This window comes from Theobroma umbraticum, unplaced genomic scaffold (assembly GCF_002168275.2).
Source record: "Theobroma umbraticum cultivar Fairchild unplaced genomic scaffold, ASM216827v3 scaffold_44.0, whole genome shotgun sequence".
In the NCBI taxonomy this organism is placed as follows: domain Eukaryota; kingdom Viridiplantae; phylum Streptophyta; class Magnoliopsida; order Malvales; family Malvaceae; genus Theobroma; species Theobroma umbraticum.
The window spans coordinates 5361414-5375051 of record NW_018397255.1 but is presented as its reverse complement, the minus strand read 5'-3'; the positions used below and the strand labels follow the sequence as shown (position 1 = coordinate 5375051).

The 13638-nt window shown below is 35.4% G+C and overlaps 2 protein-coding genes across 2 annotated transcripts; one reads left to right on the top strand and one right to left on the bottom strand.

The window, feature by feature from the left end:
- Positions 1–76: 76 nt before the first annotated feature.
- Positions 77–3429, bottom strand: LOC110409095 (Tetratricopeptide repeat (TPR)-like superfamily protein). The gene is made up of 4 exons (XM_021418333.1): positions 2599–3429; positions 1216–1362; positions 842–922; positions 77–597 (listed from the first exon to the last, which is right to left on the bottom strand). The coding sequence occupies exons 1-4, from the start codon at positions 3253–3255 to the stop codon at positions 391–393; spliced, it is 1092 nt and encodes a 363-aa protein (XP_021274008.1). The 5' UTR covers positions 3256–3429; the 3' UTR covers positions 77–390.
- A 678-nt stretch (positions 3430–4107) lies between these two features.
- Positions 4108–13457, top strand: LOC110410005 (GNAT acetyltransferase (DUF699)). Its single transcript, XM_021419565.2, has 26 exons — positions 4108–4462; positions 4613–4704; positions 4966–5137; positions 5233–5355; positions 6005–6178; positions 6427–6537; positions 6640–6773; positions 6884–6977; positions 7634–7732; positions 7869–8005; positions 8136–8230; positions 8418–8541; positions 8641–8728; positions 8811–8910; positions 8992–9044; positions 9506–9682; positions 9772–9809; positions 10327–10426; positions 10968–11147; positions 11268–11376; positions 11468–11537; positions 11615–11762; positions 12050–12178; positions 12270–12398; positions 12544–12609; positions 12702–13457. The coding sequence occupies exons 1-26, from the start codon at positions 4358–4360 to the stop codon at positions 12957–12959; spliced, it is 3105 nt and encodes a 1034-aa protein (XP_021275240.1). The 5' UTR covers positions 4108–4357; the 3' UTR covers positions 12960–13457.
- Positions 13458–13638: the final 181 nt, after the last annotated feature.

The following is a 13638-nucleotide window of genomic DNA, read 5'->3' as shown; positions in this document are numbered from 1 at the left end:
ATATTTTGCTTTCCACATTTTTATTATTGCTCCAAGGGTAGCGAGGGATAAACTTTTATACATACTACAAACGTGATTAAAAAATATTAAAGAAATAAAATCAAAACTCCGCTAACATTATTTGGAGGGGACAACAATGGGCCTCCTACTAAAAAGTAGGCAACAAAAATGGAAAGAGAAGATCAAATTCCGTAAACACATCTAACTGCATATTTCCACATGATTAGTTCACAAGTCCACAGAGGATTGGTTGAAACTTGCAAACCCCTGGGATTCATATGCAGATGAACACCAGCATGCAAACCACTCTGTACATTGCTATCAAAATTCCATGCCCCCTTTCTGTTTCTAGAACTGTTCACCAGAATTATGAGGATGAAAACCTACCACCTAAGTTACATTTGCCGCTCTTCGCTTCTTGTATGAGAATTCAGCTTCAAACTCCTTCTGGAGCCATTCGTGAGATTTGGTTTTTGCTGCCAATACAACATCATCAAGGAAACATCTTTGTGGAAATTCTTCAGGTACAAGACTCTGATATATCTCAAACTGTTCAGCTGCTTCCTTCTTCTTGTCAAGTAAACTATAGATAATGCCCTGCCACATATTCCCACAATTAGCCACTTACTAGAAGAGGTTCTATAAAAATTAGTATATATTACATTTGACTCTGCTTAAGATCCATTTAAAAAAAAAATAGCGTATGAGGATTTTGGTCCAAGACAAACTGTCATGCCTACATAAAGTTTTTCCTAAAGGAAAACAAAAGGAGTCTTCGAGGCCTTAGGCCTGCTACTACTTAGCAGCAGCTAGAATACTTGATACACCTAAAAACCTTCACCTGGCAAAGATACGGCCGAAAATCTCGAGGATTATCATTCATCAAATATTGAAATTTCTTCAGCCCCTCCTCCAATTCCCCCTGCAATGCATACAAGTATTCACAAGTTAATGATGATGAGAGATTTAATAAAAACTTTAAAAGCAATGAGCCACTGTATAAAACTGTACAGTTTCTTTTGTTCCCAAGTATTGCTAAAATTCAATTTTACTTTCCAAGGTTTTTTTTCCCTGCCCGTTTAGAAATATAAACAAATATTAATCTAGTTCTTCCCTTTCCCCCACCCTGGGAAAAAAACAAAAAGAGATATTTTCAACACTAAAAGTCTGGGAGTTCTCTGAAATTTGAGCAGCTAGGATAGACTAACAAGTCACCTTCACAACATGCATTTGTGCAATTAAAATTCTTATGTTTCTTTCCTCAGTGACTCTCTTTTCACGCAGGGCAACTTCTAGAGCTTCATTAAGCCTCTCAAAGACGGCTGGACCTTCATGGTTTTTGTGCATTACCATAGCCAGACCCTGTAAAAACAGTAGATTTGTAAGTAATAGCAGTAGAATTCTTGTTCTTTTTTCCTTTCTGACTTTTCTAGGTAAGATTTGAACTAAAGAAATAGTGCAAATCCTTCCTATTGGAACAAAAGCCCAATAGCTGTTGTTCATACGAATGGAAAAACAGTACCCAAACAAGAGTTTGTAATCACACAAAAAATTGGAATCCATGCATACTATTGAAAATATTAGGAAGCGAATAAAAGTTCCTGCATCCATGGATAGAAAATTATGCTACCATAATGTTGCAAGACTTACATGTAGGCAGCTAGAAAGGGTGATCTTCTAATACAGGCAACAGTATTTGAAGGTGGCATTGAATAGCGAATAGTAACCTGGATTCAGTTTCAAATGAACTATACTTCAAAGATAAAGAATGACACTTTCTAAGAAACAAGGAGGGTACTCAGATCATATCACACCTACCTAGATGATGATTCAAACTATAATACCCATGCAAAATCAATTAATGAGGTAGTAAGAGCATAAGCAGAATTAGACAATTTCCAGCTTTAGAAAACTTGGAAGTTGTGATCTTTCCGCATGATAATGAACCCTAGCAGTTACTGATAGCACCAAAAGAAATTTAGAACTTAACTTTGCTGTAACCAATAAATTTGTTCCGGTGTCAAACCAGACACCTTTTCCATAGATTACTCCTGACAACTTACTCTTCAATACATAATTTCAAACATCAATCAGCAGGCAATATTCTAAGATTATTACTAATTCTTGAAATGTGTCAGCGAGGTTAGCATAGCTGATTTGAACTAGAATTATTCAAGAAAATCAAATATCTGCTCAAGCTGGAGAAACTCGAGTTTCATAATACTCACAGATGGCATATGACATATTCAATTCAATAATTCTTTCTCAAAACATATAAGTTCCTTGTCATTAAGCCAAAACTACAAATAAGCATAGTATTGGCACATATTTAACTAATTAAGATAACTTTAGACACAGGTCATCTTTCTCAGACAATCTCATAGTCTGGAAAAGTAATTCACCTCATCTACATAACTCAAACTTCACAAGGCCTCCATAAGCTCAATGGCTTGAAGTAAAATGTTTCCCCAGGTTTTGTATTTAGGTGACTTCTAAATAATACATGCCAATAGTACTACGGAACACTGTTAGTCCACTGACATAGAAACCATGTAATAACTACAAGTTGAAATCAAAGTGCCAAGTTGAGAACTTTACATGCAAAGCTCTGAGCAAAAGAGGCCTCTCCTCCAATATTTCTTTGAACAGTCTTTTAGCCTTGCTGAGCTGCCCCATCAGCTCATAACAAAGGGCCTGCAATAGCCTCCATTCAACCTCATTTGGCTGGATATCAATCAACTTCTCCACACATTCCACAGCTTCTTTAGTCTTCCCTCTCCTCATCTTCCCATACAAAACCACCTTCAAGGCCTCAACACTTCGAGGCTCTCTCTCCAAAACCTTCTCATACCTCTCCTCTTCCTCACTTTTCCCTTTCTGGGTTTCCTTCTCTCCCTCTAAATTTACTCTAGAAGTGGTAGTTGTTTGAGCAGGTAGAGCCACACATGGTCTAGCATTGAAGCACCCCATAAAAATGAAAGACCCAACGAGGAAAACAACAATTTTTCCTGATAAAGATTTGAAAAACTGATTCTTGGGAGAGACAGCAGAGGTTTTGGTTGGGAGAATTGAAGTGGGGTTGCGGGAAATGTGAAGTTTGGTTGTTCGGAAAGGCAGGGAGTTAGGTTTAAGGAAAGGGAGTGGATTGGTGAATAATGGAGTGAGGGTTTTGGAGGGTTTATGGTTGGGCAATTTGGGAGTGGGCAAGGGCAATTCTGCTTGAGAGATGAAACAGAAAGCTTTGATTGAACACATTTTGGAGAGACAGTAATGGAAGAAGTGAAGTGATTGTAACACTAGAAAAGATTGCTCGTTGTCCGCTCAAGTAAAGACCAGAGGCCTCTTCTGCTCAGATCACCAGGCTCAACTTATTCCATTCCGTACTTTCATGCCCCTTCCTTGTTTTTATAAATAAAAAAAAAGACTCAATTTTATTTGCTTTTCCGATAATTTTTAAAATTTTCCATTTGATCATTTTTAAAAATAAAAGAAAAGAAAAGAAATTGCGTTGGAAAGCTGTTACATGGCACTCCCAGTTCCATGGAAATTCTCAACCCAATTACTATAGGTTGTTATGATCATAATTTATTTTATATTAGAAAAAATGAGAGAAGAAAAAGAAAGGAAGAAAAGAAAAAAAAAAGGGAAAAAAATAATGTAAAAGGAAAAAAAATCATATTTCCTAATTATATACTTATATTTATTTTTTGCATATCCTAATTTTCCTTTTTCTCTCGTAAAAAGTGTATAAAAAGAATCAATTGAGTTTTGGAAAGATAAACTCTCAAGACCAAATTTAATAGATTGTAGACATTTTGTTTTCTCTTTTCTTAAAGAATAAACATAAAATTTTTTTATCTTCCTCTTTCTTGTCTTTCTTTTTTTAAAGAAAAGGAAAATAAAATAAAATAAAAGTAAAGAAATAAAATGAAGGGAAAAAGGAAAATAAAAGAAAAATAAAAAAGGAAAAAATAATAAAAAAAACAATTAGGTTGGGAAGGTACCACATGGAACAAAGAATAGATGGATTTACATAACTTTTGCCCATATTAGTGCACAGGATGATATATCTTATTTTGTGCACGTAAAAAAGGAGGATTGGATTGCAAAAAAGATAAATCATTCTCTTAATGTACGATAATTGAATCCTACAAAACTAATTATTTTATCCCATGAGATTGGATGATTAATTATTTTATAATTTCTATTTTATCTTAAAAAATAATAAATGCTTTTTATATTTTCCATTTTTTTGATAAACTGCCAAAGCCCTAGCACCCAAAACCTTGCTCTTCATAAACCCTAAGAGCAGAAAAGACCAGAAAGCAAAAAAAAAAGGCCCAGGCGAGGAAAGAAAATGAGGAAGAAGGTAGATGAACGCATCAGAACTGTCATCGAAAATGGCGTCAAAACTCGCCACCGTTCCATGTTCGTCATCATCGGCGACAAGTCTCGCGACCAGGCACCTTCATTTTCCTTCTCTTTTCTCTTTCTTTTTCTCTCTTGTGTTTTCGCTTCTTTTTTTTTTTTTAAAGGACTTTATAAAGTACCTCAGGAACCAAACGGAGTGTGATTTCGTTGCTAATTACAAAGTTTTAAATTATTTATGCAGATTGTGAATCTTCACTACATGTTAAGTAAGGCTGTAATTAAATCCAGGCCGACTGTTTTATGGTGCTACAAGGACAAACTTGAACTCAGCAGGTTCCTTTCTTATTTGAATTTATGTTGTTTTCTTTTTTTTATAATTGTATCTTACGTTTTGTTAGACACTTTTGCTACTTAATTTTTGCTTATTGTTGATGGAAGGAAAAAAACAAGTAATAAAAGTAACAATCAAATGAACCAATTTTTTTAAATTTGAGTTTGCAACGAATGTTAATTAGATGCTTGTGCTATTTTAAATGAACTTTCTTGAGGATTTGAAGCATGTAAGTGATGATTGTGATGATTATGTCAATGCAGTCACAAGAAAAAACGTGCAAAACAGATCAAAAAGTTAATGCAGAGAGGACTGCTAGATCCTGAGAAAGTTGATCCTTTTTCGCTTTTTGTTGAAACTGGAGGATTAACATATTGCTTGTACAAGGATTCAGAGAGAATTCTTGGAAATACTTTTGGAATGTGTATATTACAGGTAGCCTTTTTGTTGTATTTTGTTTTGATTCAATTGGATAAATTTTTTTCTGTCCCACATTTCCTTAAAATTGTTTGCTTTTGCTTTGATGTTAGGATTTTGAGGCTCTGACACCAAATCTTCTGGCCAGAACAATAGAGACGGTGCAGGGTGGCGGATTAATTGTATTGCTTCTCCGTTCTCTTTCTTCTCTGACCAGTCTTTACACCATGGTTATGGTATGAGTTATTTTCACCTACTGCTAAACTGCTTTGATTTTTTTAAGGTTGTCAAAAGAAAAATGTAGGAATTGCCTTATAATTCCATGTTTCATTAGCTGTCATTTTTAATTTCTACAGTGCTTTGAGATTAGTAGTCCTAAATTTGCTAAATGATTTATCTGGGATTGATATTACTTGACTATGAACCAGTGTTTTGCATCTTTTTTTCTCTGGTGTTTTTTTTTTTTTGGGGTGGGGGGTGTGTTGAGGGATGTCAGCCTGTTACTGGTCCAAATACATGTAAAGGATTTCTACTTTCATTCAATGATAAAGCTTTCTATGAGTTGGGTTGTCTCATCGGTATTTTAGTTTATGATCATGATTTCAATATCTAAAGTTCTTATTTGGAAATGAATTCTTCTTCAACTACCTTGTTGTTTTAATTGCATGTTATCTTGAAGTTTTAGATTCGGATTTGTCCCATTTGAGTCATTTTCTTCCCTTTAGATAGTGTTTTGAAATCTGCAGCATTTGATAATTGTATTGACAATACTGTCATATTTTTCCTCTACATTGCTTACACTTGTTAACTTGGTGGTTCTTATATTCAGTTTTATTTGTTCTCAAACTATCATAGTGATTACTTATAGAAAGCTTGCTGACTCAGGATGTTCATGAGCGGTACCGTACAGAGTCCCATTCTGAAGCTGCTGGGCGCTTTAATGAACGTTTTTTATTGTCACTTGCATCATGCAAAGCATGTGTGGTCATGGACGATGAGCTAAATATCTTACCAATTTCATCTCATATAAAATCAATAAACCCAGTTCCAGTCAATGAGGTAATTTTCCAGCTTCTCTAACTTCTCAGAGGTTGTGGGGTAAATTTTGTATGTGAAAATGTTTTCAAGTGTTTTCTACTACGCAGCATCATTCTGGAAAGTGTGAACATTTTTCATAGTGCAGAACAAATCTTTGATGTAAACTTTTGTTTTCCCACCACATTTCATCATAAGTTGGCAAATTCATGGGGGAATGTGAAGGCATTTCTATGCTTATAACCTGCTTCTGTCTTTGATTGGCAATTAAGGACTCAGAAGGGCTGTCAGAAGCTGAACGGGAGCTGAAGAATTTAAAAGAAGAATTAAACGAGGATTTTCCTGTTGGTCCTTTGATAAAGAAGTGTTGTACACTGGATCAGGTTGGAATGTACCTACTTTATTATTTTTTGCATGTAGCACACTAATTTGACTAATTTTTTGTGGATTACTTGGTGGATTGTTATATTTTTATGTTTGGGTAGGGAAAAGCTGTAATTACATTTCTAGATGCAATTTTGGACAAGAATCTGCGCAGCACTGTTGCTTTGCTTGCTGCTCGTGGCCGTGGGAAATCAGCTGCACTTGGGTTAGCAATTGTTGGTGCTGTTGCTGCTGGGTAAGATTCTTGAATTACGTTATTATTTCTTTTGTTCTTAGTTGATGTTTCCCGTTTTCTTATTTTTAGTTGATAGTTGTTTAATCTAATGATACAACTTATTCCAATAGGTATTCGAATATTTTTGTAACGGCACCTAGTCCTGAGAACTTAAAAACCTTGTTTGAATTTGTGTGCAAGGGGTTTGATGCTATTGAATATAAGGTACAGTTTCTCTCCACTCATCTGTATTCATGTTCACAAGCTTGTGTGTGTGTTCGTATGTGCTGAACTTATTTCTTTAATGCTTGTCTGACTATTTATAATTAACTGCTTTTAGCTTTGTTTGTTGCAAGTACATTCATAGAATGTTAGAACAGATGGTGTGTTTCTTTGCGCGACAATTTTGCATACCAGTAGGGGAGTCTTCTTTTTCCAAATTTGGCATTGTTTTATGTGAAATTTTACTTGCTCATCATAATTCTGCTTTAGTTTTTCTGACAATGTTTATTGTGAAGAACGTGTTTTTACAATCTGTTGGGCACCCGTTCTTGTACCCTGGTCTGTCCAAAGAAGTTGTAGTTTGTGGGTTGAGTTCGCTATCACTTGGCTTTTGGGTGATTAAGTTCAAATTATTTTACGAAATCTTCATTGTATTTTTTTTCTTTTAGCGACCTAAGTCTGGAAAATGTTAAGCTCCATATAAGTATCAAGCTTTTTCTTTTAAGCTTTTAAAAAAGAGAAGTTATTGATAAATAATTTGCATTACTGCATATCTTTTTCAATGGTTTCCCTGGTTATATATATTATTTATTGTAGAATTATATTTTATTGTTCGTTTTCATATCTTTTCAACTTACTGCTTTAACCTTTGGTTTCAGGAACACATCGATTATGATGTTGTGAAGAGTGTGAATCCTGAGTTTAAGAAAGCAACTGTGCGAATCAATATTTATAAGCAGCACAGACAAACAATTCAGGTTGAAAAGACATGAATGAATTTAATCATTTTTACCATATGTATATACTGCTAGATTTTATTGTTGAATGTGAGACTAGTTCCACATGCTTAGTTCTAATAAATCTGTTTTTTGTTTTTCTGCCCTGGCTTTGCAGTATATACAGCCACATGAACATGAAAAGCTCTCCCAAGTTGAGCTTCTTGTTGTTGATGAAGCAGCAGCTATACCAATACCTGTTGTAAAGTCCTTGCTTGGTCCTTACTTGGTCTTCCTTTCATCAACTGTAAATGGGTATGATTAGTTTATAATATGTAGTAATTTGCATCCTTGAAAATTTTCCCTTTAAGCATGTTCAATGCAGTCTTTAGTTCAGTGATATATGAATTTGACTTGATTCCATTGTTTTTTATCCCATTTAAAGCTATGAAGGTACTGGTCGGTCTTTATCCCTAAAACTTCTGCAGCAATTGGAAGAGCAAAGCCAGATGTCTAAGGGCGCCGAGGGCTCCCTTTCTGGTATTTCTGAGCGTTACTTGACATAATTAGTTTCATGAACAAATATTATGCATGTGAGTGCTATGTGAATGTAGAGCTGGCAGTTTTGCTTCTAGTTTTTGTCAATATCCAGTTGTAGTTGATGTGTGTGATTGCAGTTTGTGTTCTCTAGCAACTGGCTGACTTCTCAATTTCCTTTTTAATGCAGGTCGTCTTTTTAAAAAGATTGAACTTAGTGAGTCAATCAGATATGCTTCTGCTGATCCTATAGAATCCTGGCTTAATGCTTTGCTTTGCCTTGATGTTACAAATTCTGTACCCAGTATCAGCAGGTTTGGATTGTTTTATTATTCTCATATGGGAGTTAATACTGCCTCCATTTTTATTAATTGCTGGACTGATTTCCTTTATGTTTACCGATTTATAATTAGGTTGCCTCCACCTAGTGAATGTGATCTCTACTATGTTAATCGGGATACACTTTTTTCTTATCACAAAGACAGTGAATTATTTTTGCAGGTGATCAGATGTAATTTACAATTGAAATGCACTTAAAATTACTATGAAGTGAAAATGATGCTAATCTGTCTTATACTTGCAGCGGATGATGGCCCTCTATGTTTCTTCTCACTATAAAAATTCCCCGAATGATTTACAACTAATGGCTGATGCTCCAGCTCACCATTTATTTGTGTTACTAGGTATGTTTGCCCTGGTTTTAGGTATTTTTTACTTTTCTATACAAGCTTGGAATAGACTTCTTGTAACTTATTTTAATACAGGCCCTGTTGATGAGTCAAAAAATCAGCTTCCTGATATTTTGTGCGTTATCCAGGTTTGCATCTTTATTATCTGAAGCTCTAACAAATTTCTTTCTATTGTTGCGTTGTCTATCTTAATATTCTAGGATAATTTGTGCCAATTAAGTTCTTCATTTTGCTTAGTTGTTTTGCTAAGCATGTTGATCTTTTAGAATTTTGACTGTATGAACCCCCTGCTGCTATTACTGATTTATTGCGTATTCTTTGAGACCATTTTTTGCCCATAATTTTTTTGAATAAGTTGGTAAATCTTCCTAGTTGCAATTGGTCTGATGATGTTGTTGTTGCAACAGTTTTACTGCAGCAAGTTATTAGAGAATTGGAAGTTTTAGACTTATCAGAAAAATGACTATTTTTATAATGTTATGAGCATTACAGTTATCAGCTGTGTATATAATGACCTTATTAATGGGTATAGACTTTGACAATGTTTGAATTCTCATGGCAAAGCCTTGTATATCTGCATTTATCACAGGTCTCTCTTGAAGGTCAAATATCTCGCAAATCTGCAATCAAAAGCTTAAGTGATGGCTATCAACCTCATGGAGATCAAATACCATGGAAATTCTGTGAGCAGTTCCGAGATGCTGTTTTCCCAAGTCTTTCAGGCGCTCGCATTGTTCGTATTGCCACCCATCCTAGTGCAATGAGGGTAATTTTCTGATTTTTGCATACCTTATCATGTTTGGTTGTCTTAATTCTCGGTACCAATTTGCATCTTTATTATTGGGTTTGTTGCAGCTTGGATATGGTTCTGCTGCTGTGGAACTCTTAACACGGTACATACAGCTTTAATATATTCTTTTTTCAGTCTAGTCAAGTTTTGTTTTACGCCAGCTGTGCAATGCATGTCACGCTTCTCCATCTTTTAAGATCATGTATTGTGATTGCTAATAAAAACATGTATAAAAGTGCTGTACAGTGCTCTAACCTTCCTGCATAACTAATAGAGATATTAGTCACTTGACCTTGTATGTGTGGGTTCCAAGTGCGATATCTAAACTTGGGAGAGTGTCCTACTCTGTATGGAAAGAAGTAAAATGTAGGGAGGATTAGTTGATTGAAATGATGTGTCTTATGCTGACAAATAATACTACCCAGTCTGACATATGCAGTAAACGGGAGAAACTGAAAAAATAAACAATTGAACTTGATAAGCCGTATACTATGTTAAAGATGGTTTTTCTTCTTTTTTTTTTTTTAATGAGTATTCTACTTTCAGTTTGTTTTTTAACAATTAAACTGTCAAGACATTTAATAGATGAAGTATTTAAAAAATAGTTCCATTGAATGCAGATACTATGAAGGACAATTAACTTCTATTTCTGAGCTAGATTTTGAAGATGCTGAGACTCCACAAAGACCACAACTCAGACTTACTGAAGCAGCAGAGAAGGTTTGTTGTCTGAAGAAAGCTTTATCTCATACTTCTCATTGATGTCATAATGCCTGGTACTTAGGAGAAACTTTGCTGCAGACCTTGTGTGAATCAAACATTTTCACATCATTTTATAGAAATATTCCAATCTTTGATGTCGCAAGGCTTTTTTTTTTCTCCTTAGTAGCATACTTGTCCTGACTGTTCATTTTAAGTAATATATAATAGTTCAAAGATGGATTATTTGTACAACCAAGTTTCGTTCAGATGATTATTTCATCATGTTGGGCATTAATATGCCACTTCTAATTTAATGGGTTTTAAGTTCAAGCACTCCACCCAAAACAATACTAGGGATTGATGTGGGATTTGGCTGATCTAAGGGGCTTTTCTCTTAGATCTTGATACAAATGAAAATTGTGGCTTCATAGATTTCAAAGCCTTCTTTTTTACTGGTTGCATGAGTTTTCTGTCCTTGATAACTTTTCAGGTTTTTGATGTTTTTATGAAAGTTATATGTTTCAAGGTTTGATGCATAACGATGAATTTGTATTTGCAGGTCTCTTTGTTGGAAGAAAATATTAAACCTAGAACTGATCTTCCACCTTTGCTTGTACATCTGCGTGAACGCCAACCTGAGAAGCTCCATTACCTTGGGGTCTCCTTTGGGCTTACCTTAGACCTTTTTCGCTTCTGGAAGAAACACAAATTTGCTCCATTCTACATATGCCAGATTCCAGTTGAGATGATCTTTCCCCTAGTTTTTTTTTCCCATGTTTTATTGTATGTGCATTATATCTTGCCTCTGATTGGAGGATCAATTGGAAATCTGATAATTTTCCCATCTTTACTGGAACAGAATAATGTGACTGGTGAACATACATGTATGGTCCTTAAACCACTAAACAATGATGATTTTGAGGTCAGTGGATCTGATGAATGGGGTTTCTTCAGTCCATTTTACCAGGGTAAGTCCATTTTATTTTAATAAGAACATGTTTTTGTCCTAGCTTTAATATGAAATTCCGAGCTTGATTTTATTTCCCTCAACTGTCTCAGAATTCAGGCTAAAGTTCAGTAGAAATTTAAGCCATCATTTCCGTAACATGGAATATAAACTTGCTATGAGGTCAGTGTTTAAATATTATCCCCTGAAAATTAGGTTTATCTCATTTAATATGCTGATGCTACTCTTTAATCTTTCAGTGTCCTGGACCCAAAGATTGCCTTTACAGATATAGAGCCTACGACTTCCACCTCAGATGGATTTTCAAAGTTAATTAATACTCTTTTATCACCATATGATATGGGGCGGCTGAAAGATTATACAAATAATCTGATTGACTACCTCTCGGTAATGATTCCAATAGCAAATGTTGTACATTACTACATTTTGTGATTATTCAAGAAATTGTTTTACAGCTCACTGATACACAATTAGCAAAAATCTGGCATCTGCACTTAATATTGAATCGTATGCCTAGGTTTTATTTTATTTCTTTAGTTGTTTGGGACAGTAATCCTGCTGGCTAGTAGCATATTGTGCTGAGGCTCCTAGGGATACGTACCAAGATGTTGTCTTTATTTCCCATCTCTTCAGGGGAGTTTTGCATTTTAAAGTATTTGTATTTCCCTTTTCAGATCTCTGACCTAGTGTCGAACCTTGCACATCTATATTTCCAAGAGAAGATCCCAGTTACTTTATCGTATGTTCAGGCCTCTATATTGTTTTGCATGGGCTTGCAGAATCAGGATGTCTCTTACGTTGAGGTTTGATTCTTAACTTGTTTGTTGGATGCTTATGTACACGGCACATCTATGCTTGGATAGATTTTCAAATTAATGAACTGTTATCTTGCAGGAACAAATGAAAAAACTTGAAAGGCAACAGATATTATCACAATTTAAGAAGGCTATGATAAAGCTTTACAAATATTTATATGGAATTGCATCCAAGGAGATTGATTCTGCCTTACCTCGACTAAAAGAGGTAAGTCCTGAAGTTAACTTGTAATTTATGCCACGCCACTATTTGGAATAATTATTCCAAATCCCTATCCTGCTTGTCTTTTATTGATAGCTGGTGTCTGTCATCGCTATTTTATTTATAAATGTTGGTCCTTTTTGGCTTTCAGAGAGTGCTGGAACCTCATAGTATCTCTGTGGATGAGGACCTCGATGATGCTGCAAAGAAAGTTGAGGTATGGTCCATGCGCTGTGTCGTGCTATCCTTTTTTTTCTTTCTTGCCTATGGGTTCTCTCTCTTTTATGATCTAACCTAATGCCACTACAGGCGGAAATGAAAGCCAAGACCGATGGTCTGTTAAATCCTGAGTTCCTCCAACAATATGCCATTGAAGGCAGAGAAGCTGATCTTGAGATTGCGTTGCAAAATGGTGGTGAAAAGATGTTTTCAGGTGGTCTCATCAGTGTGAAATCCAGCAGAAGTGAAGTGGAGAAGCATGGGAAGCAGAAGGAATCTGATAAGAGTGGGAAAAAGAGAGGTAAAGCCGACGGCGGTGCCAAATCAAACAAGAGGAGAAAATCATAGTTACCAGGACCAAAAGAATCGCGTGTAGAGACTGTAGTCATCATAGCTTGTCTAAAGGTGGCCAGGAGCGAATAACTTCTTCAGAGGGGGAGTTAGATATTGCCAGTGTTACACCGCATCGACATTTCACTATTTGCCAGGCCAGCATATCAAGATGTGCAAATTTTGGGTACGAGAATAGGGATCGAGCCTCCAGTTATTGTTATCTTAATTCTTAATTATATCATAAAATTTTGGAAGAAATATCAAATCTTAACAGTGATTTTCACATCTTTCGATGCCAGTTTAAAGGTCGAAAATTAAGGTACACAAATGCGGGAGTGCAGTTTTTAACGCTTTTTAAAATCTTTTGCTGTGGTTTTTAGTTGTTCCTAGCAGCTGTATTCTTGTCGGAATTATTATCAGATACTACCAGAAAAATAGAATGATTCTGTTATGTGTAAAGTCGATAAAGAAACCGAAATGGCCAAAAGTTTACACATGCAGGAATTTTCTGAAGGGGATGCCTGTTTGAATTTCTGGAGCCACCTAGAATCCGAATAATGACTGTAATTGGTGTTTTCCAAAGCCAAATGCTAATATGAAAAAAGAAATAAGAAAGTACCAGTACGTATTTATTGCTTCTGCTAATCACATTCTGATGTCCCAAATGCCTCATGGGTTGCTAATTTTGTTGTAA